General features: G+C 52.1%; 9 protein-coding genes across 9 annotated transcripts; 3 read left to right on the forward strand and 6 right to left on the reverse strand.

Annotated features, from left to right (window-relative positions):
* The first annotated feature begins 558 nt into the window (after positions 1-558).
* On the forward strand, positions 559-971 carry BJX68DRAFT_232616 (uncharacterized protein). Its single transcript, XM_071039511.1, has one exon. It carries the CDS (start codon positions 578-580, stop codon positions 854-856), a length of 279 nt encoding a protein of 92 aa, XP_070901138.1. The 5' UTR covers positions 559-577; the 3' UTR covers positions 857-971.
* A 611-nt stretch (positions 972-1,582) lies between these two features.
* Positions 1,583-3,405, reverse strand: BJX68DRAFT_264725 (uncharacterized protein; the record flags this gene model as incomplete). The annotated part of the gene is made up of 2 exons (XM_071045031.1): positions 1,583-2,919; positions 2,994-3,405. The coding sequence occupies 2 exons, from the start codon at positions 3,403-3,405 to the stop codon at positions 1,583-1,585; spliced, it is 1,749 nt and encodes a 582-aa protein (XP_070901139.1).
* A 1,934-nt stretch (positions 3,406-5,339) lies between these two features.
* Positions 5,340-6,610, forward strand: BJX68DRAFT_254009 (Zinc/iron permease; the record flags this gene model as incomplete). Its single annotated transcript, XM_071042826.1, has 3 exons — positions 5,340-5,828; positions 5,967-6,255; positions 6,291-6,610. 3 exons carry the CDS (start codon positions 5,340-5,342, stop codon positions 6,608-6,610), a joined length of 1,098 nt encoding a protein of 365 aa, XP_070901140.1.
* A 382-nt stretch (positions 6,611-6,992) lies between these two features.
* BJX68DRAFT_264727 (uncharacterized protein) lies at positions 6,993-7,730 on the reverse strand (the record flags this gene model as incomplete). Its single annotated transcript, XM_071045032.1, has 2 exons — positions 6,993-7,293; positions 7,576-7,730. The coding sequence occupies 2 exons, from the start codon at positions 7,728-7,730 to the stop codon at positions 6,993-6,995; spliced, it is 456 nt and encodes a 151-aa protein (XP_070901141.1).
* A 1,627-nt stretch (positions 7,731-9,357) lies between these two features.
* Positions 9,358-10,254, reverse strand: BJX68DRAFT_264728 (ankyrin repeat domain-containing protein; the record flags this gene model as incomplete). Its single annotated transcript, XM_071045033.1, has 1 exon — positions 9,358-10,254. One exon carries the CDS (start codon positions 10,252-10,254, stop codon positions 9,358-9,360), a length of 897 nt encoding a protein of 298 aa, XP_070901142.1.
* Positions 10,255-11,115: 861 nt separating this feature from the next.
* BJX68DRAFT_264729 (TAP-like protein-domain-containing protein) lies at positions 11,116-13,019 on the reverse strand (the record flags this gene model as incomplete). Its single annotated transcript, XM_071045034.1, has 5 exons — positions 11,116-11,256; positions 11,321-11,381; positions 11,443-11,524; positions 11,585-12,845; positions 12,894-13,019. 5 exons carry the CDS (start codon positions 13,017-13,019, stop codon positions 11,116-11,118), a joined length of 1,671 nt encoding a protein of 556 aa, XP_070901143.1.
* Positions 13,020-13,817: 798 nt separating this feature from the next.
* BJX68DRAFT_232618 (thymidylate synthase) lies at positions 13,818-15,054 on the reverse strand. Its single transcript, XM_071039512.1, has 2 exons — positions 14,915-15,054; positions 13,818-14,861 (listed from the first exon to the last, which is right to left on the reverse strand). The coding sequence occupies exons 1-2, from the start codon at positions 15,004-15,006 to the stop codon at positions 14,006-14,008; spliced, it is 948 nt and encodes a 315-aa protein (XP_070901144.1). The 5' UTR covers positions 15,007-15,054; the 3' UTR covers positions 13,818-14,005.
* A 3,737-nt stretch (positions 15,055-18,791) lies between these two features.
* BJX68DRAFT_274569 (uncharacterized protein) lies at positions 18,792-20,252 on the reverse strand (the record flags this gene model as incomplete). Its single annotated transcript, XM_071047682.1, has 1 exon — positions 18,792-20,252. The coding sequence occupies one exon, from the start codon at positions 20,250-20,252 to the stop codon at positions 18,792-18,794; it is 1,461 nt and encodes a 486-aa protein (XP_070901145.1).
* A 1,009-nt stretch (positions 20,253-21,261) lies between these two features.
* BJX68DRAFT_264732 (phytanoyl-CoA dioxygenase family protein) lies at positions 21,262-22,158 on the forward strand (the record flags this gene model as incomplete). Its single annotated transcript, XM_071045035.1, has 1 exon — positions 21,262-22,158. The coding sequence occupies one exon, from the start codon at positions 21,262-21,264 to the stop codon at positions 22,156-22,158; it is 897 nt and encodes a 298-aa protein (XP_070901146.1).
* Positions 22,159-23,046: the final 888 nt, after the last annotated feature.

The following is a 23,046-nucleotide window of genomic DNA, read 5'->3' on the forward strand; positions in this document are numbered from 1 at the left end:
TAGTGACCATATTCTAGGCGTAGAACAAAGATAGTTGATGCTGATACAGCTTGCAGCGCTCAGAAGCCAGAGAAAAAAAAGCAAGAGAAGAAAAGATATAGAAAACGAATAAACAAACAAGCGAATAAATGCAAGTTCTGGCGGAATCCAGGTGTTGGTTTCCCCGTCCGTCCCCTTATAAAAGCCAGACTGATAATGCAGAGGGCCGGGCGCGCAGATTGGCATCTGACACGAAAGCGGGGACTCAATCGGCGTTCAAAACTATCCAACTGCCCAAAGTCGACTGGAAATGTTCCACAGAGGATTACCACCTTCCATGTCCACCCGGTCCGCCTGGTCCCCCCGGACCACCACCCGGGCCATGATGCCCATGATGCCCATGATGCCCATGTGGTCCATGTCCAGGCCCCTGCATACCCGGACCCTGCGGCCCTTGAGGTCCAGGACCTCCAAATCCCGGCCCCGCAAACCCAGGCCCCTGGGGTCCCGGTCCACCGTGCCCATGAGGCGGTCCCTGTGGTCCCGGCCCCGGCCCTCCATGACCGCGGAACCCGTCATGTCCAGGAGGGCCACTCTGATGGCCAAGGTGCATATGGCCCCAGGGGCCATTGGGGCCGTTCATACCACCGGGACCCCCGGGACCACCCGGACTGCCTGGGCCTCCGGGGCCTCCGGGGCCGTTGTGTGGTGCTTGTGGGGGTGGGTTATGGTGATGTCCGTGATGACCGTGGTGGCCGTGATGGTGACCGTGAGGAAGGCCTTCAGGACCTGGAGGCGGCGCCGGCGGCTGATCGCTGTGGTGGTGGCCGTGATGGTGGTGGTGATGCGAGAAGAGGCCCATTGTGTGATTGTGTGAGGTTAACTAGTTTGATATCGCAGGTTCGGTCAGACTCGGGATCGGTAGGTAGGTGGTGAAGTAGATAGATAGGTCCTCAAATAGACGAGAATATAAACGGGCTGCTGAAAGTATGTATACTCACAGCTCGAAATAGAGCAGAGACCGCTGCATTTAAATACATCTCGCTCCCAAAACCCACGAAGTCTAATTCCGAACCGTCGTCGTCATTCCGGTTGAAATGGAGATCACAGGACCCACAAAGGAGGCTTGTATAGCGAACTAGTAGCCCTACGGACGTGGATGTGGAGCCCTCGGCCACGCGGTCGGTGGCTCGGATCCACGGTTGAGTTCCGGTCTTGGTTAAAGGGTTGGTTGACCGTGAATAGTGCAGTGGGGAATCTTTCATGATTTAGGCAGCAGGGATATGTAGATGGTGTGATGATAATAATAGTAGAATCTAAGGAGGCGATTTAGCTGGATGTTCTGAAGTTGTACGTATCTGCAAGAGGAGTGATATACGAGTGGTGAGTGTGAATATGCAGTGAATATTGCTATTTGTCCTATCTAAGCTATAGTCATTGCGAAAACCGCTGAGCCCTGAATAGAGCAGGGAGTTCTCGATACAGCCTTTCAAATATAATAGAGAGAAAAGCAATCGTCCATAAGATCATTTACCATCTCCTCACCTCTCGAGGCTGAAGTTCATGATCATGACTCATAGGCAAACTAATTATTGAAACCAGATCAAAGCACTAGACCCAGCGCAACAACAAACGCAGCCAAAACGACCGAGTCGAGCCCTAGCGCTCCCCTCTTTGTGGCAGCACCCGTGAACAGCGGCGGATCAGAGGTTGTCGGAGTCGGAGGCTCAGAGGGTTCTTCGACGCCTTCGGGACAGTGCCAGTGGTCGTCGTGCGGGACACATTCTTCGGATGGGTCCGTCTCGGTGTCATCATCTGTCGGAGGAGGAGTTGAGGGCTCTTCGACGCCTTCGGGACAGTACCAGTGGTCACCATGTGGGGTGCACTCTTCAGAGGGATCTGTAGGCGTCTCGGTATCGTCTGTAGGAGGAGGCGTTGAAGGCTCTTCGACGCCTGGAGGACAATGCCAATGATCACCATGTGGGGTGCACTCTTCAGAGGAATCAGTGTCAGTGTCATCATCAGCTGGAGGGGGCGTTGAGGGTTCTTCGATGCCTTCGGGACAATGCCAATGATCGCCATGCGGGGTGCACTCTTCCGATGGATCCGTGGGAGTCTCGGTGTCATCTGTAGGAGGGGTAGAGGGTTCTTCGACTCCTGGAGGACAATGCCAATGGTCGCCGTGGGGTGTACATTCCCCCCCTTCTGAAGGAGGATCTGAAGGGCTATCATCGTCTGTAGGAGGAGGAGTGGAGGGCTCTTCAACTCCAGGTGGGCAATGCCAATGATCGCCGTGGGGTGTACACTCTCCTTCAGATGGAGGGTCAGTCGGAGTATCGTCATCTGAAGGAGGGGGAGTCGAGGGTTCTTCGACTCCCGGTGGGCAATGCCAATGATCGCCGTGGGGCGTACACTCTCCTTCAGCTGGCGGATCCGTGGGAGTCTCCGTATCATCCGTCGGTGGCGGGGTCGAGGGCTCCTCAACACCCGGAGGGCAATGCCAATGATCGCCGTGAGGTGTACACTCACCACCTTCAGGTGGCGGATTAGAAGGAGAATCCGTCGGCGTAGTCGGCGGCGGGGTCGTCGGCTCCGGTACACCGGGTGGGCAATGCCAATGGTCATCATGGGGCTCGCACTCGCCTTCAGCCGGGGGCTCGGTCTCGATGGGAGGAGTTGTTGGTTCCGGCTCTGGGTTGGTTGGTGGAGGTGTGGTTGGCTCAGGCACTCCTGGTGGGCAATGCCAGTGGTCGTCGTGCGGCTCGCACTCGCCTTCAGGAGGAGGGGCAGTGGTGGTTGGCTCAGGCTCAGGGTTTGTAGGTGGAGGAGTCGTTGGCTCGGGGACTCCAGGCGGGCAGTGCCAGTGGTCGTCGTGGGGTTCGCATACTCCAGCTGGAGGGTCGGTTTCAGAAGAGGGGGGAGTCGTTGGCTCGCAGTGCCCTATTCATATACAAGTTAACAACGCTGTATCTTGACTATGTTGACCACGCTCAAAAAAGGGGCAAAAAGTATACAATGATCCCCATGCGGACTACAATCCGACCCCGTCGGCGACGGTGGAAGCGCCGCAGTCGTCGTGCACGTCCCCGTGGTGGTAATCACCTCAGTGAGGACCTCATACCCAGCGGATGAGAGATGATTCGAGTCGTAGAACCCGTACGCCGTGATAATCTGCCCGCCGTGGTTCAAGACCGTGGTAAACACCGTAGCCCTAACTCCCGTGGCGGGGAGGTCGCCGTAGGTCGAGTCGAGCGACGTCGACCATTCGTGGTAGTTTGGGATCGGGGTCTCGAGACCGATCCATGTTGAGGTGCCTGTACATTGAGACACGGGCGGCGCGGTGATTCCCTGTGGAAGAGCGAGGACGAGGGCTCCCCGATGGAGGAGAGGGAGGAGGGGGATGATCGCGTACCGATTGAGAACCATCTTGAAGCGGACGATTCCAATGGGAGCTTGATGGGTGGCAATCTCACGAAGCTTGAAGCAGCACGGGTACCGTACCCTATTTATGTCCTTGCAGCTCCCCTGCATCCGGCCTACCCGCGAACTCTGCGAGTCCTGTCTGTCCCAGTCCCTGTCCGTGCAGTGCACAGGCAATGCCAATGCCAACCCCGCCAAGCACCCGATATCAGCCAAGGAGCGGGAGTGAGTACCTTGCACGCCGGCATTAGCGAGGATTCCGCCGTCAAGGGACTAATCAGGTACGTCACGGCTATCGTTGCCCTACATTTTCCCTGCAGGAGCAGGCCATTGGGGTACCCAGGTCGTGGGAGAAGGTGATGTCGAGTGACATCGCGGCCGCCACGGGGCTTGGCGTCACATTTGACTTGCTTTCTGGGTGATGTTGGGCGGTCACATGCATCCTGTATCTTGGAGGGTACTCATTGATTCCGTTGACGAGGGGAGCGGGGTGCCTGAAGAAGAGAATGTCGATCGTTTGGTGAGGTATAAAAGCCGGCATGATATGGCGAGAGTGGAAGCTTGCAAGGCATCATCATCATCATCATCAATCAAAACTCAAAGCACCGTTCCTACATCACTGAAAAAGCTCTTAGCCACAATGAAACTCTCCCTCACCCTCCTCCCCTCCCTTTTGGGTCTCGCTTTCGCCCTCCCAGGGGGCCTCCTCAACGCCCGCCTCGCCTGTCCAGCAACTCAACCCGGTTGCACCACGCTGGGTAACTGCGAGTACTGCTGTCCGACTGTCCCGGCGGACACCGAGTGCCATATTCATCAGCCGGTCGAGTCGTGCGGTACGGCTGGTGGTATTGTTTATCATTGTCAGCCCCACTAGTCGAGTGCATGGTAAGACATTCTTTCTTGGCTGGCCTCTGGATCAGGGAGTAGGTGCTGATTACTTCGTAGACAGGCTCTTAGTCCTTTATGGTATGTTGTGTGGGATGATGTGGGAAGATTGCACACTTTTGGAAGTGGAAGGGAAAAGGCAAATGATGGAATGATTTTTATGTTGATGTTATTATGATATGCTATGCTGCCAGTATCAACTACTGCCACCCAATTGTTACCGCGTTATATATTGCTTGCGAGAACCCTCGTTGCTGGACACTCCTCGATCATTAAATCTTCGATTCAATAGGGAACGTAGACGGATGAACAGCGAAAAGTTGGAATATATTGTCCTCGCTTATTCACTTTTTTCTCGAGAGTCAAGTTCTGGTCCACTCTCTGTCGGGTGTGTAGCGGAGGGTCTGACCACCCTATAAGTGGGACTTTATAGTGCTCCATTTCCCGCTAGTGCGGGGGAAGGGCTAAAAGTCAAATCAGGGTCTGTCCAGGCACTAGTCAGGGTCCTTTGGCCTAGTGTCAACAAGGGGACTGAGGAGCTGACCTGCCTAGCTTGCTGCTGCCTACATAGATGGGTACCTTCGTGCCCTAAAGTCTCACTCTCTAGAAGCTATTGCAGTTCGAGTCTTGTCAAATTGTTACACATCTCCAGCCCTAATCAAGAGAACAGCATACGAAGCAAACTCGCAAACCGGTTCTCATACCTCCGGATAAAATAGAAAAATAAATTCCCCGACAGATCTAGACCCTGTCAATCAAGACTAACGCTTCCCAAGGTCCCCGTCCGCAATCTACCACTTTCCCACCGGGTCCCCAGCCCATCCTTGGCTTTTATACCGGCACAACCCCTCCCGCAACCACAGCAGGATCAATGAGCTAGGTGGCGTTGAATACGAGCTGCTAACTGAGCTGGGACTTTGGCTTGTCGGGCGAGATTGTTGGTTGGAATTTGTGTGCTTCTTACTCACTTTTGTTGGTTGGGCAGGCTGTCTAGGTATACCAACCCATCCCAGCTCATCTCCTCCTTGACCAAACGCAAAGCTCTACTTTGCATCATGGATGACTCCGCCGCCCTCCTCCTTCGCTCCGTCATCGAAGATGAAGTCAACGATGCGGCGATATCCTGCGAAACAGGAAACGACTTTAACGGCGCCCTCCCGCTGCGCATCTCGTCGATCTTCGTGATTCTCCTCGGCTCCTTGGCGGGCATCCTCTTCCCTCTACTTGCTCGTCCACCACCCACATCCACCTACTCTTTACCAACATCTTCTCCTAAACGCCTCTTTTCCAAAACACGTTTCAAGATCCACATCCCACAGCCCCTCCTCTTCGCCTCCAAACACTTTGGCTCGGGAATCCTCCTCGCAACAGCCTTCATCCACCTGCTTGCCCCGGCATCTGAAGCGCTACGGAATCCGTGTCTTACGGGGGTGATCACGGAGTATCCGTGGGTTGAGGGGATTGTGCTTATGACTGTTGTCGGGACTTTCTTTGTGGAGATTCTTGTGGATGTTTTCGCGGTGCATGGCAATGGATATGGCCCTGTAAGAGGGAGTGAGGGCTGTGAAGAGGGCAAAGATGAGTATGGGGGTCTCCCTGGTAGTGGTGATGCTGGGAGTCCGGAGGGGGAGGGGGACGGGTTGCTTCGATCTGGCTCTGATTATTCCCTGTCGTTATCAGAGACGGAAACGGTGGAAGAAGATGATTCGAACACAAACTTGAATTCGGGTTTCCTATCGACCTCGCAAACAATCATCCGCACCACCAACACCGCCTCATCCACACCCTCAAACTCACACACCCGAACCCACTCTTGGAACAACTGGAAACCCCCCCTAACCCGCCTCCTAATCCTCGAAAGCAGCATCATCCTGCACTCCCTGCTAATCGGCCTCTCCCTCTCCGTCGCGGGCGCCGAGTTCCCCACGTTGTACGCCGTCCTCGTCTTCCACCAAACCTTCGAGGGACTCGGTCTCGGAACCCGACTCGCGGAAAACCCTGGCCAGCACATAAAACGTCAACGCCATACATGCTAGGAGTCGCATATGCGCTCTCGACCCCGCTCGCTATCGCAGTGGGGTTATGTGTGCGCGGGAGCTATAGTCCGGGGAGTCAGGGGGTTTTGATTGTGAGCGGGGTGTTTGATTCGGTGAGTGCGGGGGTGCTGATTTATTCGGGGCTTGTGGAGGTTCTGGCGCGGGAGTTTTTGGTCCAACCGGGTTTGGGGGGAGAAGGAAGGAGGAAGGATGTTAGGGGTGTGTTTGCGGCGTTTTTCTGGCTGTGTGTTGGGGCCGCTGCTATGGCTGTGTTGGGGAAGTGGGCTTGAGAGCTTCTGTTAGTTAGTTGTTCTGGCAATAGGATGATCTAGATAGGACTAGGAGTGCCGTACATGGTGAGCAAGTCGGTTGGCAGATCGTCAAATGCTATACTTTGTGCTAATAGCCCCTTATTATATCTAGCGGGGTAAAACAATATACAGGACTCAAGGAACCTTATTAGGTAGAGCGATTTTGCTAGATGTTCTTAGACTAAACTGTTTATGATTATGCTATAGCTTGTGGAGATAGCCATACTCATACATGACCTAGTTCGTAGCTGCTAAGAGGGATACAACGGGTTGACGCGTCAATGCAGCTCGCTCAGGCAAGACCTCGTTGACGACCACAACAACTACGGCGACTACTGTAGCCTGCCTCTGGATCCCAGCCTCAAATAACCTTCCAAACCTCATCCGTCTCATCCGGATACACCCTCGGCGGCCGCACGTAAACATCATACCAGTCCTCCACAATCAACCGATCATAGACCGAAGTAATGTACGCCTGCTCTAGCAGCATCCAGTCAACAAACGGATTCGTGGTCCCCTCAATCTCTGGAAACTGATAGTAGCCCTCCTTGTCATCATCCACTTCAGGCACCCAGCGCCCATCATACTCCTCGAGATCCCAGTGCGCCGGAAGCAGCGTAACGGGGACCTGGCCGCACTTCAACGGGTCGCTCGCAGCAGCCCTGTACTACACCAGAGACCTGTCGTCTACCACCAAGCAGTATGTATACTGCGGCGCGCCATCCTTGGAGGTTGCTTCGGCTCCGGCGCCATCGCGGGCGTCGCTTACGTCCCGGACCCAGGACTGGAAGTGGGATCGTACCGTGGCGCACGAGGCGTGGTTTAGGGTTGTTTTGTCTTAGATTACTAGACATTTGAAGAATAATCCTAGGCGCTCGCGGCGGCCGCACTTTTCTAGGGACTCCTCTGCGTGCTAATACAGCGAGGCCATGAAACCATACTACAGTTTGCCGTCCTCGTATGTCGTGCGGTAGATTGGGAATCCCCATTTTAGGTGACCAGAGTCGTTCATTTGCGCTGCGACTCGAGAGTACGGGGTCCCGGGGTCGAGGTCCAGAGCGCTGAATGGCGGTGGTAGGCCCCAATGTGTTGTGCTCATTTTCGCTGTTGATGTTGAGAAGGTGAGGGCTGCATTGTGTTTCCACAGAGTTGGCCGGATTTTGGTGGATCTGATTGCGGGCTGAGACCACAAAGTAAGGCTGGAGAATATCAAAGGTGTACGGGTAAAGTGGGCTTTGCAGTGCCACATCGCGAGCACATGGCAGACATCGGAAGAGGGGGCTAAAGGATGAATAAAGGGGTGGGGAGGCCAGGGGCGCGTTGATGCGTATATGCTTGACCCGGATGCCGCTATACCTCATTAGTGCTAGTCTCTTTTTTTTGCGTGATTGAACTGCTTAATTCCTGTTCTTAAACTATTCCTTTTGTACCAACAGGCGTAGCTAGTTTGTCAATTGATATACTACCCCTAACAACATCTTTAGTGGTGCGCAGTCCACTCAACTTTCACAATGTCAGAACATCCGAAAGGTGGGATAGCTTTTCTCAAATTTTAGGCTTTAGAAAACTACATGCTATTACCTATACGTATGCACTCCACTTTGCGTGGCAGTTGTCTCAGGCCCATACTAACTATGTACTAGTCTAGTAATAATCGTACTACAGAGGCTCCCAATGACATAGAGCGGACCTAGCGCGGCTTCACCAAGGACTAAATAGCGGTTGCTTGCATCAAACGCCAGGGTTGGAATGTTTGTGGCGGCTCCGAGTAGTAGACAGCTCAAAGCAGTTTGGAAGATATCTAGGTCACCCAAGGAGATCCACTGTCTATAATAGCGCGGGTCTGTATCACTCACCCACCCCTTTCTTGATGAGGGCATGCGAGGAATCCTTGCACTTTGCGCCCCTCGCCACGCATTCTCCGCAGATTGAAAAGCTCCCGAATTGGCATTGGCAGTTAGCACATGAAAGATACTCCTCAAATTGCGAAACTGAAAAATTGCAGACATCGCAAGGCCGCGTATATACCCTCATCGGCCCTGTCTCCCAGCCGGAGCCAGAGTCAAGAATCCCCTTCCCTAAGACACCACGCACCATCTCAAGGTTCCTAATGTACGACCAGATCCGTTGTAGTGTCTCATCACGCCAGTCACCAAATTTCGCGTTCTTGTGTTCTGAAACAAATGAGAAGGGGGTGCAACCTGACTGCGTTGCGGTGTGAATGGCGGAGCTACCTTTACTCAGGAGTATAAACACGATCTCAATCAACCCAAGTCTTGTTACAAACAACAACGGAGTCCGTCCGTATAAGTCTTGTGCATCCATATTCTGGACTTTTCTGCTATCAAGAAGCTCCAGTACCATGACAGCATCATCACGAATGACTGCTAATGACAGCGCATTATATCCATCTACTTACTCCCTGTTGATTAGGATCAGCCTCGTTCTCCAGGAGTAGACTTGCAACGCCTCTCGAGCCATATCCGACGCTCGTAAGCAGCAGGGCATCCAGGCGGGGTTTGTGAATGTCCAAGCCACGCTCAAGAAGATACTTCACAACCTCCGCATTTCCCTTTCTTACCGCTTCCAACATGGCCGAGTGACCAAAACTATAAACCAGATGAGGCACCCCATGTTCAACGACTGCTACAACCACACTCAGGCGACCTTCACCCGCTGCTAAGAATAATGCCTCTCCTGCAGTGAGATATCAATACCGGCCCGCATCAACATTCAACAACCTTCTCCAAACCGGACCGGATTGCATTGAGTATGGGAAAATCATACCCCTTAGAATTTGGATCAGCACCTTGAGACAGCAACAACTCGGCCATCTCCTCTGACTTGCCCGCTGCAATTGCAAGCGTCCCCGCATCCAGGCGAGATATGCCTCGCTCAAGTAGGATCCGGGCTCCTTCGACATGGTTGCCGGTGATGGCGATCCGCAAGAGATTTGCCCTGTAAGCGTCCGAATCTTCCAACAATGCCCCACGATCAAGTAACAACTCCATCACTGCGGACCTGTTATTCATAATTGCAGAAATGAGCGGCGTTGTGTCTGAGTACGGTTGTACAAAGTTCACGTCAACGCCCTCATCGAGCAGGAGCCTAGCAGACTCCACACTCCCAGTATATACTGCGGTATCCATCCCTTCGATACCCAGTCTTGTATGGAGCCCTTCTGTTGTCGGAGAATCCTTCTTCATTGCAGCAACGATCATTCTGACAATCCGCACATCAGACCCTTGAATGGCTGCCGCGAGCGGTGCGCCCATCATTTCCCATCTGTTGACCTTTTGCTCGTGCAGAAGATACTCCACAATTTCGACCCGTGCATGAAGTGCGGCAATACACAGCGGATGAACTTGGAAATATTGGTTAAGGTCCAGGCCAGCTTCAATAAGCTTTTTCATCGTTGTGAGTTGACCATTTTTCTCGGCCCAGGCAGAGGACCTGGAAGGCATGTGGCGGACTGCGTACTGGTAGAGATCTGAATTGTAGCGATCGTAGAAGCGTCGACATGTCTGCACAAATGCGTTCATATCTTGGGCGGAGTTGGATGTTATGAAGGCCCATATTTCATCGCGGAGCTCGAGAGGGAGTTCGTAGAGGTGTGGAAGCATCGTGTGAATTTTGCCTAGATTGAGAAAGACTGCATGTAATCGTCGGAAGAGTCTCTGTCTGAAATTCTGTGCGCCAGATTGTTTACTCACTGGCAAGATCGCGCGGGGAGCAACGGCCTGACGGTACTGCAGGCGTCCAAAGTGTTACTGGCGTCGCGTCGTCTGTTCGGTATCCTGGAGGAATGGTTTCAGTGCCGATGGCTCAACAGACTCAGAAATCGCTCTGAGACGAAATGTAGAAGCCAGCGCATGCGATCTCCAGTGTTACTCGCAACAGTCGAGCGTTCGGCGTCGGAGAAGAGGTCTGAAAGTGATGGAAGGTTCAACGCACCAAGAGAGCGGAATAGCTAATGGTAATAAACGATATGGGGTAAAAAAAAAAGGGAGCGACAAAGTTTTGGAGATGGGAGTTGCAGAAGTTGCAAGTGGTCGAGAATATCAAGTGAGGTGGAACTGAAGTACCACTAGTTTTGGCAGTGACGAACCTCATCGCTTCTCAAGTCTGCCACCTGGCAATACTCGATCCTACAGGTATGAGCTCATTTGGCTTCCAGATCCTTGTTGTAACTATTAGGCATGTTGTCTTGGGCAAGCAACTGCGTGAGCAATTAGACGAGTAAATACATTAGTAACTGGGAACCAGTTCAACAAGCAACGAAGCAAACTAGGTGAATATGAATTAACTGACTAATAGAGTAATCAACCTCCTCTTCGCTCCACTGCACAATAAACTCAAACCAGGGTAGTCGCATTGGGAAAGTGAATTATACAAGCCTCAGCCGACCCATGTCTATGCAAGAATTAAACCCAAAACCCACCCATCAGTATAACCCTAAGCCCAACAAACCAACAAAGTCAAATCTATGCTGACGCCGATCCCACAGATTGAAAGGGGACGACATCCGGCTTACAAACCGTCCCCTTCGCCGGGAGATGTCCGTGCGAGTAATACTCCTGTGCGCGCTGAACGAGACAGCTTGATGCAGCGGAGAGCGCGGTGTGCTATAATATCAATCGTTAAACCATCGTTCCTTGTCGAAGAGGAAAGGAAAAGGAAGAAGCTTACGCCAACGGAGTCTTGGATCAGAACTCGAGAGTCACGGAAGACGGAGGACATTTTGTAGGCGCTGCGACATGTCAGTAAACAATGAAGGAATATTTGAAGCGAGAATCGTGGGGACAACATACCCTCGCTTCGGCGTAACGGGATCAATTTCCGCGCTAACGAACAATATCGGTGTTGCTGTCTTCCTTTCTTCGAGGATCGATCCTAGATTGCACCATCAGACCAGACCAACTCCACAAACCAAGAAACTTCAGCTTAACTTACCATGTAACCTCCCAGTCTTCGGCGGCTCAACCTCAAAGGACCGACACAGAACGCCATTGGCATTATTCGGCCAGACTTCGCCGAAGAACTTACTCTGCGCATTCTGAGATTTGACGTAATCCTTGTATTCATCGAGAGTGCTCAACGGATTGTTCGGATACCCATCAACACATCTGATCACTACCCCAATGTCCTGCGTCGAACCCTGCGTCCCGTTGTTGCACGGGTTCGCGGGGAGCAAACCACCAGTTGCAGCGGCTACATACGCCGTTGCATCTCCCTTCTCAAGACCGGCCAGAGCGGCAGCAAGGATTGGGAATGCGCCTAGGGGTTGAAAGACCGCTTGCCACGCCATCTCCTTTACGCCGGAGTATGTTGCGAGGAGAGGAAGCGAGCAAAATGTGGAGTTTGAGACGGGGATTGGGTTGTATTTCAGGTTCTCGAGGAGTTTGTGTAGACGCGTACGGATGTTGTTCACATTGGGACCCCAGAATGCGCAGTTCTTAGGCCCACCTTTGTGGCAGAACTTGTAGAAGGACTCAATGGCCTTGTCGGCGTCGTATAGGTTGGTTTTCCAGCCGAGCTCGTAGATGTCTTCGGTGTCGAGGACGCCGTCGAGGATCATCGGCCCCACGTGGTCTGGGAATAGATGTGCAAAGGTCGTGCCTAGGAGTGTTCCGTAGCTGATTCCGTAGTAGGAGAGCTTCGCGTCTTTTTCGGGCTTTCCTGCTGCTCGCTGCTCGGCTTTGATGAAAGACAGTAAGTCTTGCGCAACTGCGGAAGCAGAGATATATGCGGCGCTGCCGTTCTTTCCACCAACGGTGGAGGTGCACGCTTTACCAAAAAAATCTGCGGCGGCGAATTGGTTGCTCAGCGAGGTTGACGAGGCGTACGAAGTCTCCGAGTAGAATAGTTTCTCGAACTGGGCGCGATTCTCTGGGTGGCCGGGCCAGCAGTCGATCTCCGGTCCGCTGTGGCTTACTCCTCGAGGATCGAAACCGACGACGTTATGCTCCGTTTGGATGACGTCGGCGAAGGGGATGGCATTGGCCAAGAGGATGTCAACACCAGAGCCTCCGGGTCCGCCAGGGTTGATAAGCACATTGCGCGTGTTCTTGGTTACTTTCTTTGCGGCGAGTTTGATGAAGGCGATGGCGGTGGTTCCGCGGCTGGGATCGCCATAGTCGAGAGGAACTTGAAGTCGCGTACACGTATAGTTCTGGAAGCAAGGGATCCAGTGAAGGTCAGTTGAGGGAGTTATCTGGTCTAAATTAGTAAGAACCAAAGCAAATGGCTGGTGCTCACGTACAGACTCCCAGTCATTGGCAGTCTCACCAGACTGATCCCGCGGCAAAGCCACCGCGGATGCACTGTGAATCGATGATAAAAATGCACTCGCAAAGAGGCACGATTTGCCTAAGGCACTGACACCCATCATCGCAGTCAGATATACCCGTGAAGACGAATTGGTTGCGGCTCCAGATAGTGCGCCATGCTGGTGTATTTATCTGGACGAAGATCTCCGGAGCTGAGTATCTGCGAGATCGTGGCGGAGCATATAAAATCTGCCAAGAGCCCGGATCCCTTGACTCCAATGATGTCAACGATCTTATGCCCAGTGTCTTAATCGTGGATATGAATTTCTGAGTGCTGTGCAAGGCGTAGCGTGCATGCAGGCGGCGGAAGCTTAGCGGGCTAGCGGAGCGTCCGCACTGATCCCTACCCCGGGCAGCCAAAACGACCTGACCGATCACATATCAAGACGATCGATCAACGCTTGACGGGAGGCTTGCGCGCAACCGAGCGGACTAGCGGAAAAGACCCATATCAGCCCTGCTGCATCCATAAGGTGGGAGATATCCCTCAGCCACTCGTTAATTTAAGCCTGGTTTGGCTACCCTCACTAGGACACGAACCGCAAGCTGCACGCGTTGTGGCCCCCAATATTCCCGATATTCTCTAAACGATTTCAGGGGCCGGGGGTGTATCTCTGCTCAACCTGGAGAAGGATTTAGGGGTCGGAAGTTTCGCTTGGAAGAACGCGGACAAGCAGCGGGTTAGGCAGGTAGTGAATCCTAACTCTAAGCCCGACTCGGATACTATAGACGAGCAGCAAAGCCACTGCAAAAAGCTGCATCTTTGGCAAAAGGGCGCAAAAGTGGCGTTTAAGATCTGACGGGGCATGGAGAGGAGCTGTTTGCAAAGGGGTCGGTGGGCCTCCAGCGTTGCGTTCGTGGCTTTCGGTGAAAAAGGATCTAACCTCGGAGTTAGTGCAACATTGTAGGGAAGGAATCCGCCAATGAAAGTTCCAAGATGTAGGTGAAACGATGTTTATTTCTATGCCTCTGTAACCAGTCCATGTCTCGCGTTTATTCCCGCCTGTCCGTCGGCCAAAGGATACCGGATCCTCAGTCTATACGTCTAAACGGACATCTTCATCGCAATGGACTTATGCGGATCATAGCCCTTGATCACAAAGTCACCAAGTTCCCAGCCGTCGATACTCCCACCCTTCTCTCTCGAAATTTCAAGCTCCGGGAAAGGCCGCGGCTCCCGCTCTAATTGTGTCTTCAGCGCATCAACATGGTCAAGATAGACGTGTGCGTCCCCCATGACGTGGGTAAGGCTCCCAGGGACCAGCTCGCAAACGTGCGCAATCATATGTGTAAGCAGGGCATAGCTTGCAATGTTGAACGGAACCCCGAGACCCATGTCGCACGAACGTTGATACAGTTGACAGTGAAGGTGTCCCTTGGGCCTCTCATCCGTCGAACCCTCGCCTGTCTGACCTTGCGGGTACGAGACGTAAAACTGCGCAAACATGTGACAAGGCGGCAGGGCCATGCTGGGAATGTCTTTCGGGTTCCAGGCAGACAGAATCATCCGCCTATCATACGGATCCGTGCGAAGCTTGTGAATAATATGTGCCAGCTGGTCAACACCCTTGCCAGTATAATCGGTTTTGGCGTCCACGTAGTCGGCGCCAAAGTGTCGCCACTGGAAGCCGTAGACGGGACCGAGATCGCCCTCTTCGCGGTGCGACAGACCGACGCGGTCGAGGAACTCGCGCGAGCCATTGCCGTCCCAGATCTTGACGCCAGCCTCGCTGAGGGCATGTGATGATGTGTTGCCCTGGATGAACCAAAGTAATTCGGCGATGACGGCGCGGGTGAAGACGCGTTTTGTGGTGAGGAGGGGGAGGATTGGGGAGCCGTTTTCGTTGAGCTTGAATTTGAGGGGGCGAGGGGCGAAGATCGATATCGTGCCGGTGCCTGTTCTGATGTTATTGTCAGGATAAAGCGTTTCTCTCCGGAGGCGAACAGAACTCACCGGTCAGGTCGCCGCTCGCCTGTTTCCAGAATCTCGCGGACGAGATCGAGGTACTGGTACTCCTCGTGAACTGGGGTGGTCGTTTTTGTCATGGTGATTCTCTCTATTTGAGAAGTTATTCTAGAAAGGAAGAAAAAAAACTGGGGTATTCGCTGAAGAGCAAAGAGCAAAGTCATGAAGGATCAAAAAGCCGGAGGGGTTAGCGCGCAACGCGTTGGCTGTGGGACGCGTGATAAAAGCTTGGCACTCAAGCCGAGGCTGGGGCATAGATCGTTCATCCGCCACCTTGAATGAATTGCTTGGTATAGACTTCGAAATAAAGGTTAACAGCTATGGCCTCCTATCAGAGGCATAATAATTTGCTTTTTCTATTCCTGTAAAATATCTCGTCCGCAGTATGTCCCTAGTAGTGCCTTAAATGTACAGGACCGAAAATGTCCTTATCGATAAGCCTATCCCAACCCCAAGGGACAGTCTAGAGCAAAAGCAGTTAGCTAAAATACGAACCCCGGCATTCCCTGTCTCAATATCAACATTTCTGTTTGCCTCCGACTGGTGGTCAGGGGATGAACCGCGATCTTGAACAGTCTCAGTCAAGTTGGAAATATATCATATTCCCTTGATGTCCGCGCCGCTTGCGTGTTTTGAGATATAATGAGGATAGTCAGTCCAAACGCGATGCTCACAGCACCGCAATTTTGCAGCCACCCCACCCTCCAATGCCAAACGCGGTTCGCTCAGGCCCGTTCACGTATGGATCGGATGGTCTTTGCGTTGATGAACGCAAACGAGAGCCCTAAAAGCAGCTAAAGATCAGGACAGGGTACGCTGAGATTCCGTGGATTGTTGCGCAATTGAAGCTGTGGGGGGTTCCCATTCGCGACACGGACGCTGATGACGTTCTGAGGGCGAAATTGCAAAACGCGATCGGCAGCATAAAGGTAGAGTTTGTGGGAAGCGATGGATGGTTGTGTGACTGGGTGGCCGGTACAGCCAACTATCGAAGGTAACTGATTACTAAGTAATAACTAAGCAAGGTCAAACCCCAGGACAAGAAGGGGATATCTATATAATCTAACACTCCCCCCCCCCCACCCCCACCAATCTCCTTAAGCAACACTCCAAATACCCCGGAGGATTCAGCCCGGCGCTATCAACTAAAGACAGCATTATTACTGCTGCTACAGGGGGACTGAAGAAAAGCAAAGCTAAGCAGGTTCAAGATCCCAACCCATGCATTTCTCATTTTTCTAGTTCAATATTAGTTTCTAATCATGATCACAACACATAGTTCAAAGTCTACTACCTCCATTCACCAGACTGCCGAGCCCCCTGGGAACCCCAACTATCCGCAATGACCATCCTTCACCAAGAAGGAAAAATCAAGCGCGCTTCGGGCTCTCAAACTTTCTTGCCACTAAAGTTGAAGATATCATCCGCATTACAAAGGAAAATAACTTCATTCTACCTACTGTTTATCAGGGGAGCTACAATGCTATTGGACGCCGCCCTGAAACCGAACTCCTTCCTACCCTCCGTAAGCACGGGATTAAATTCTACGCCTACTCGCCTATTGCTGGTGGGTTCTTAGCTAAGGACCCGGATCAATTGCGCAATCCACTAGGTCGGTGGGATCCAAGTACGTTTGTTGGCGGCTTATATCATCTGCTATATAATAAGCCCCATATGCTAGAGGGTTTAAAGCTTTGGAGTGATATTGCAAAGGGCTATGGGGTGTCTAAGGCGGAGCTAGCATATAGATGGATTGTGTATCATTCTGCGTTAAAGGGGGAATATGGCGATAAGATTATCTTTGGGTCGAAGAACTTAAGGCAGCTGAAGGATACTCTGCAGGTTATAAAAAATGGACCATTGGATGCAGATGTGGTCGAGAAGATTGAAGAGGTTTGGAATCTTGTTGAGGATGAGGCGCCGCTGGATAATTATAATGATGGGATTCTGAAGATGCAGGGTATATCTGTTTGAGGGGTGGGTTAGCGGATTTTAGAGCGGCAGTGGGTAGTGAGCGTGAAATTTTTGCGCGAGGTGTCAGTAGTGTCTCGGGGGATCAACTATTATTTTGATCGTTTAGGGGAAAAGTTAAAGAACTCAACCACTACTTCATGGCGATGTTGAGTCTCAGCCAAGGTAGACTGGATAGCAGTCGAGGATAGAATCGACTTGCCACATCCCGCAAAGCCATGAACCCAAAGAAAGGAATTCTATTCTACCAGCTAGATTTTGAAGGAAGATCTGTTAATAAACAATAGTCCCGTGCCTTTATGATATTTAGCACAGGTATTATAGTGATTACTAGTCATACCTAGGGCCGAAAGCTAATCATGGATTTTAGAAGAGATATGATTCACATCTATATATCTTAGGAATAACGTGATTTCTATAACTTCCTCTCAAAGCATGCTATCATTATTAAGATGTAACATATCAAGCATAGAAGATAGATTCTCCTGGATCGTGCTGATGTCTTCTTCTAGCTTCTATAGAGTACTCTTTCGAAATAGGTAAGCCGCCTGATATCTAGCAACCTAAATCCGACCCTTGAATCCTATGCTTGATTTTTCCTGGAATTTATGGTATTCATCGTATAATTCTTCAATAACTTCATTATAATAGCTAATTGCTTGGTGTCTGCTTTTAAGCAATATTTCTTTATTTATCTAAGGTTAGCAAACTTTCAGTATGTTACTAAGGGTGTTAAAGATAACTAAGAGATTTTCAAGATTACGCGTGGTCTGACTCAGACCAGCAGCCTGGTCCTTATATGCGGAATAGAACTCGATTAGATTCTGAGTGACCTAAATACTAAGAGAAAGCAACCCCGTAATTCCAGATGTAATAGAGAGCGGATCAGCCATGGTGAGAGGGGAGGCCTATATAGCAGCAAGTGAATTCCAGCTTTTACTCCAGATTGTAGGGTGAACATGGTTCTAATGGAGTTGTAATAGCTTATTATGTCAGGATTGCGATTTGAGCGAGCGATTGGTGAGGGGCAGAAACTGGTGGGGAGCAGGACAGAAGCTGTTCGTTGTCACTGATAAATATATTCGCTTTTCCTCTGCGTCCGGCTTGCAGCCTCGGTCAGATTTCTTGTCTTGGCGCAGCTGAACAACAGGGATATGGTGACCGAATGGACTAGTCACATCAGACTTATCTCTTGTTGTGTGAACCCACCGCTGCTCTTCTACATGACAGCATGGCTGAAAGTGAGATTCTTTTTGTAGGAAAATAGGAAATATAATTATAGTCGGTGATCACCTGACGCCCGGTCCTTCTAAACACGCGCAACACTCGGCCTCATCGGCATCGCCATCGCCGGCCTTATTTACAGCCAATCGCCTCTGATCGGAAAGATGAAGAGTAATATAGCGATAGGTACCATCTCCTTTGCTGGAACTACGCGGTGAGGGCAAGCTAACCCAATCAACCCCCCAGAACGTCAGAAATTTTGGGACCTCTCCAAACAGCCCATTCCCGGGCTTCAACCACGCCTTCCTCAAGTGGCAAATCTACCGCCAGCCCCAGGATTGTCAGCTGCCTGGCATGAAGTCCGGCCTATAAAATCTAAAAGGGGTATGTCTGAGCTGACATGGGAAGTACAAGGCTTAGCTGGAAGCTAAGGTGATTGCTGGAAGCGGAGATGCAGGGTAGTGTACCTGAAGGCAAGAGGGTGTGTGTCTTAAATACCCAACGTGCTGGAGTATCATGAATGGATGACATTGCCAGGGAAAAATTACCATTACAACCTCAACTGACACGCGGCCATCCAGTGCGCAACGCAAATCCAAATCTTCCCTCGCCAAATGTCGCAAGAACAATCAGGGCTGCGATAATTGCGATGATTTGTTTCTCCCATCCCCTAGAGCAATACCCAGCTCAATGCCCGATCACTCTTAAACCGCTCCATCACATCGGCGTACAAAGTAATCCGCACACACCACGGCGCCAACCGCCCGACCTCTGGCCCGCCCGCACATAGAGGTAGAATCACACACGCCCCATCAACCCAGGGCACTCCAGTCTCAAAGGTCTGAACGTCGCCGAGCTCGGGCCCAAACTGCATCTCATACGTCTTCAGAGGCCTGAGGCTGGACACGATCACGGGGTTGGGGCCCCCGCTTGGCTGTGGTGGGCTGCTGGCGGCCTTGATAAAGGCGGTTAGGGAGCCGGCATAGGTGTTGGGGAAATTGGACAGCCCACTTCGGATGGTGTGTGCGGTCTTTGCGATGCGCAGGAAGGAGGGAGTGTCGAGGGCGCTAATGAGCGGGGAGTGGAGCTCGTGCGGGAGGGACAGGGCAGGCTCTTGTTGCGCTGGGGTGGTGGGCTGGACGTGGAAGTAGAGGGGGAGACCGGCGTTTCCCATGTAGGTTTGGGGCAGCGGGGGTTCGAAGAAGCCGCGGGCGTTGATGCCCATCATGCAGGCGGGGCTGGGCTGGTCAGGGCCCCTTGCCTGCTTGATCGTCTCGCAAATTAGGCCTGTCAGAACGTCATTGCTTGAGAGGAATGAGACGGTGGTAAGCGTTTCCTCTGGGGACTGTTTGGAGGCGCTGCTGTTCAACCAGGGGAGGACGCTATTGCAGGCGTCGCGCAGTTGCTCGAGCCGCTCGGCTGAGAAGATGAGGCACTCATCCTGCGTTTGAGGAGGCCGGGGCGGCGGAGACGTTGTCTTGGAGTCCTCGAGTGATGCGCGTGGATCGACAACGTCGGGACTGGGATTCATCATAATGGCAGAGACCAAATCTGAGACCTGCTTGCGGAGCAACAACTCCGACGAGGCGATTTGGCCATCTGCGGTTCTTGGGTTGCGACACGATTCCGCTAGCAGTGTGATGATTGCCGCGCCGCCCATGGCATCGAAGACGAGGTGGTTGAAGCCAACGGTCAAGACAATCCCGTCTTCTAGCACGTTTGCCTGGAAGCGTATGACCGGTGACGGTTGTCCGGGTTTGTGGAGCGGTGGCAGTGGATTAAAGTGACTCTGAAGGGGGAGATTCTGAGGCACACTGGACGCGATCTTGCCTAATTTCCTGACTGGGAGAGTGCAGTTGGCATGCCGCTTCACTTGGAACATTGGAATCTCTCCGTCAGGCGATGCCGTGGCTGGTCGTAATTCTACTGCTCCGTTTCCTACAGCGCGTGTGGTCTCCCCGGTTAAGAAGGGAACGAGGGCAAGGAGGTGGTCGACGCCTTTGGAGATCGTTTTAAGCGCCTTATCCTCATCTTGCATCTCAAAGGACAGAGAATAATGGAAGAAGACCTCGCCATTCGCTTGGTCGAGCCGAGTTAGAGGAAACGGTTCAAATAGAGACGGAGGCTTCATTTCGATCGGCTTAAAGCAGGGCCAGTCGATATACTTATTTGATCACTGTGGTAAAAACCAAGTGAAGGAGCTGTATGGGCCATAGAACACTTTTATATATGATACGTATGTAAGGGAACATCTCTGGCATTCCCTGAACTCACTACTCGCTGGTACCAAGCGAACGTAGCTTTGTGAATGAGACTACAAGATACCCGCGTCGAGCCTAGTGGAAAGGCCCAAGGTTCTAGAGCCGGAGCTGTAAAATCCAACATGATATGCAATGCAAGAAGCTTAAGGGGCGGGTCTTGTAGCGTCCGTACCGGATCCGCCAGAGGCCACGGCTAGTCTGGCATTCCCCCTTGCTTTGTCGATGTAAGGAAAAGCAGCGGAAGAGATGGTATTGAGGTGGAGGACGTCGCACAAAGAAGGGTCAATCTGCCTAGGCTGTTCGAGCATCGGCGAAGAACCATACATCATGTTCCAGCCTTCTCTGTCGCCGCTCTTGTTTCATGCTCATAACCACGTAACTGGAGGGGCCTAAACTGCCATCCAGGAGAGATTTAGTCAGTAATTTGCGGCACAGCTGTCGCCGTAATTGTCGTTGCTGCAACTTCCTATGACATACCCATCTCGTGTAGCCTTCCCACCGCTGAGCAAAGCACGACCAGACCATGCAGGATTCATCCACCCAAAAGGTACTCTTCGTTTTCTGTCCTGGAATGGGGGGGGACTCGCTTGGTGCTTTAGAACAAGGAATGACAAGGTCCTTGCATCGCACTTACCAGGGTCTCAAAATCAGCCTTTCATTACACGTCTACGTCAGTAGACGGGTTAGCAAGCCCCCCTTGTCTATTTTATATCCCGTCCCAGTAATGGTCTCACAAGGGAGAACAACTATATAACCACTCCAGCAAACAGGGATCTCTACGTGTACTCCGAAAGAACAAAAGACAGACTCCCCGTCCAAAACAAGAGAAGGACTGTTTGCAGTTCTGTCAATCGTCCTAGTTCTACTACTTGCACCAAAATGACCATTTCCACCATGGTCTCCCAGCCCTCCATCCGCCGTTTGCCAGCCAAAGCGGGCGCAGACCAAATAATCAAGATACTACTAGAGGACGGTGTAGTAATCATTGAAGAGTTTCGACACTCGAGCGTCGTCGAGCAGCTAAACCACGAGGTAGCGCCTCACTTGGCTGATTATGCCAAGAACCTCCCAGCAGTCTTCGCTAATCGCCACGGGCCCCACTGCAAACGAATCAATAACCTCGTCGCGAAAAGCAAGACACTGCGCGACGACCTGCTCAACGACCCACTAGTCCATGACATCTGCGGTAAGATCTACACCGAGCAGCAGCGCACAGACTACTGGATGACCTCTGCCATGCTGCTCGAGCATTCGCCGGGAGGCAAGCCGGGGCCATACCATCGAGACCAGAACTTCTTCCCCCTTGCCAAGTTGCTCGGTGCCGCCGCACCGCTGGTCGTGCTGAACTTCTTTGTGGCCTTGACCGACATGACGGCGGAGAACGGAGGAACCCGCGTTGTTCCTGGTAGCCATCTGTGGGCGGACTATGAGGACTGGAGCACGGCCGAGATGGGTGTTCCTATGGAGATGAAGGCTGGAGATATGTGCCTTCTGGGGGGTAAGACGGTGCATGGCAGTGGGGGGAACACAACTGTGGATTCCTTGCGGCGGATACTTATTTTGGGCGTTCAGGCGGGGTATTTGACGCCGTATGAGGCGACGTCTTTGCATGTCGAGAGGGAAATTGTGGATAGTATGACGCCGCTTGCGCAGAAGATGATTGGGTGGCGGTCGCCTACGATTGATGGGACGCCGACTTGGACGGTGGATTGTGGGGATGTTGGGGCTTGGTGGGAGCGGAGCACAAGGCAGCAACACGAGCCCCGCGATCAGTAGCATGGCTTTTGCTGATCTGTCTGTCTGTCTACTGTGGCTGTTCCTCCCGTTTACAAGCAAGAACAATGGCATGCATTTACGTACTATTAGAATTATGGTAGTCACTGTCCCTGCCTTCATTCGTTCTTGATTGAGATGACGGGGTATGACCTTGCTGCACCCTGGCGCCGGAGGGCAGATTCATGAGAACTCTCCTTCTTTGATAAATGCCTCATAGGCCCAGCACATCAACTAACAGCTGCTGTGGCTTGTAAATGAAGCAAGGAGCCATCCCAATTTTACCTTCACCGATATGGCTATGAGTTTGCAAGTTCCAGCCAATTGCCCAGGGGAATGGACGGCATGGTTTGCCTGGTTGGGAATTCCTGGTTTCCCAGAATTGCTCACGCCTCCTTTGGATGTAGTAGAAACGATGGGGCCATGTTGCGTGGTTCCAACAGCTCTACACCGCATTTTCATGTTATACCGAACACTAGGGCTATATGTGAGGGGGACAGCATGTACCAGGTGGCAGCAAGCTGCTGTCTGACGCATATGCTTTCCCGCCTTGTCTCAGTCAAATATTGATCCTTTAGATGTGGCAGTACCCGGCTTATGCAATAGCGGTAGTCCAAAATTATACATATCTTGTCACATGCCTTACTGGTGCGTTGTTATTTGCACTCCGCAGCACCGGTACAGCCATGGGTGTAAGGGAGGCGGGCCTGGGACCTCGAATGTAACCTTTTTCTCAAAGACATCTCCCCTTGCGCGTCAGTCGGTACAGGTCAATTTCTCCTTGGGCCGTTCTGACCTCCTATAATCCTGGGGACTAGACAAAAGAAAAAAAAGACATTTGTGAGGTTGCCAAATTGCACCCTCAGGTTCGAGTGTGAATTGCTTCAAGTC

The sequence above is a fragment of the Aspergillus pseudodeflectus genome (genome assembly GCF_044049435.1).
Source record: "Aspergillus pseudodeflectus strain CBS 756.74 chromosome Unknown BJX68scaffold_12, whole genome shotgun sequence".
Taxonomy (NCBI): Eukaryota; Fungi; Ascomycota; class Eurotiomycetes; order Eurotiales; family Aspergillaceae; genus Aspergillus; species Aspergillus pseudodeflectus.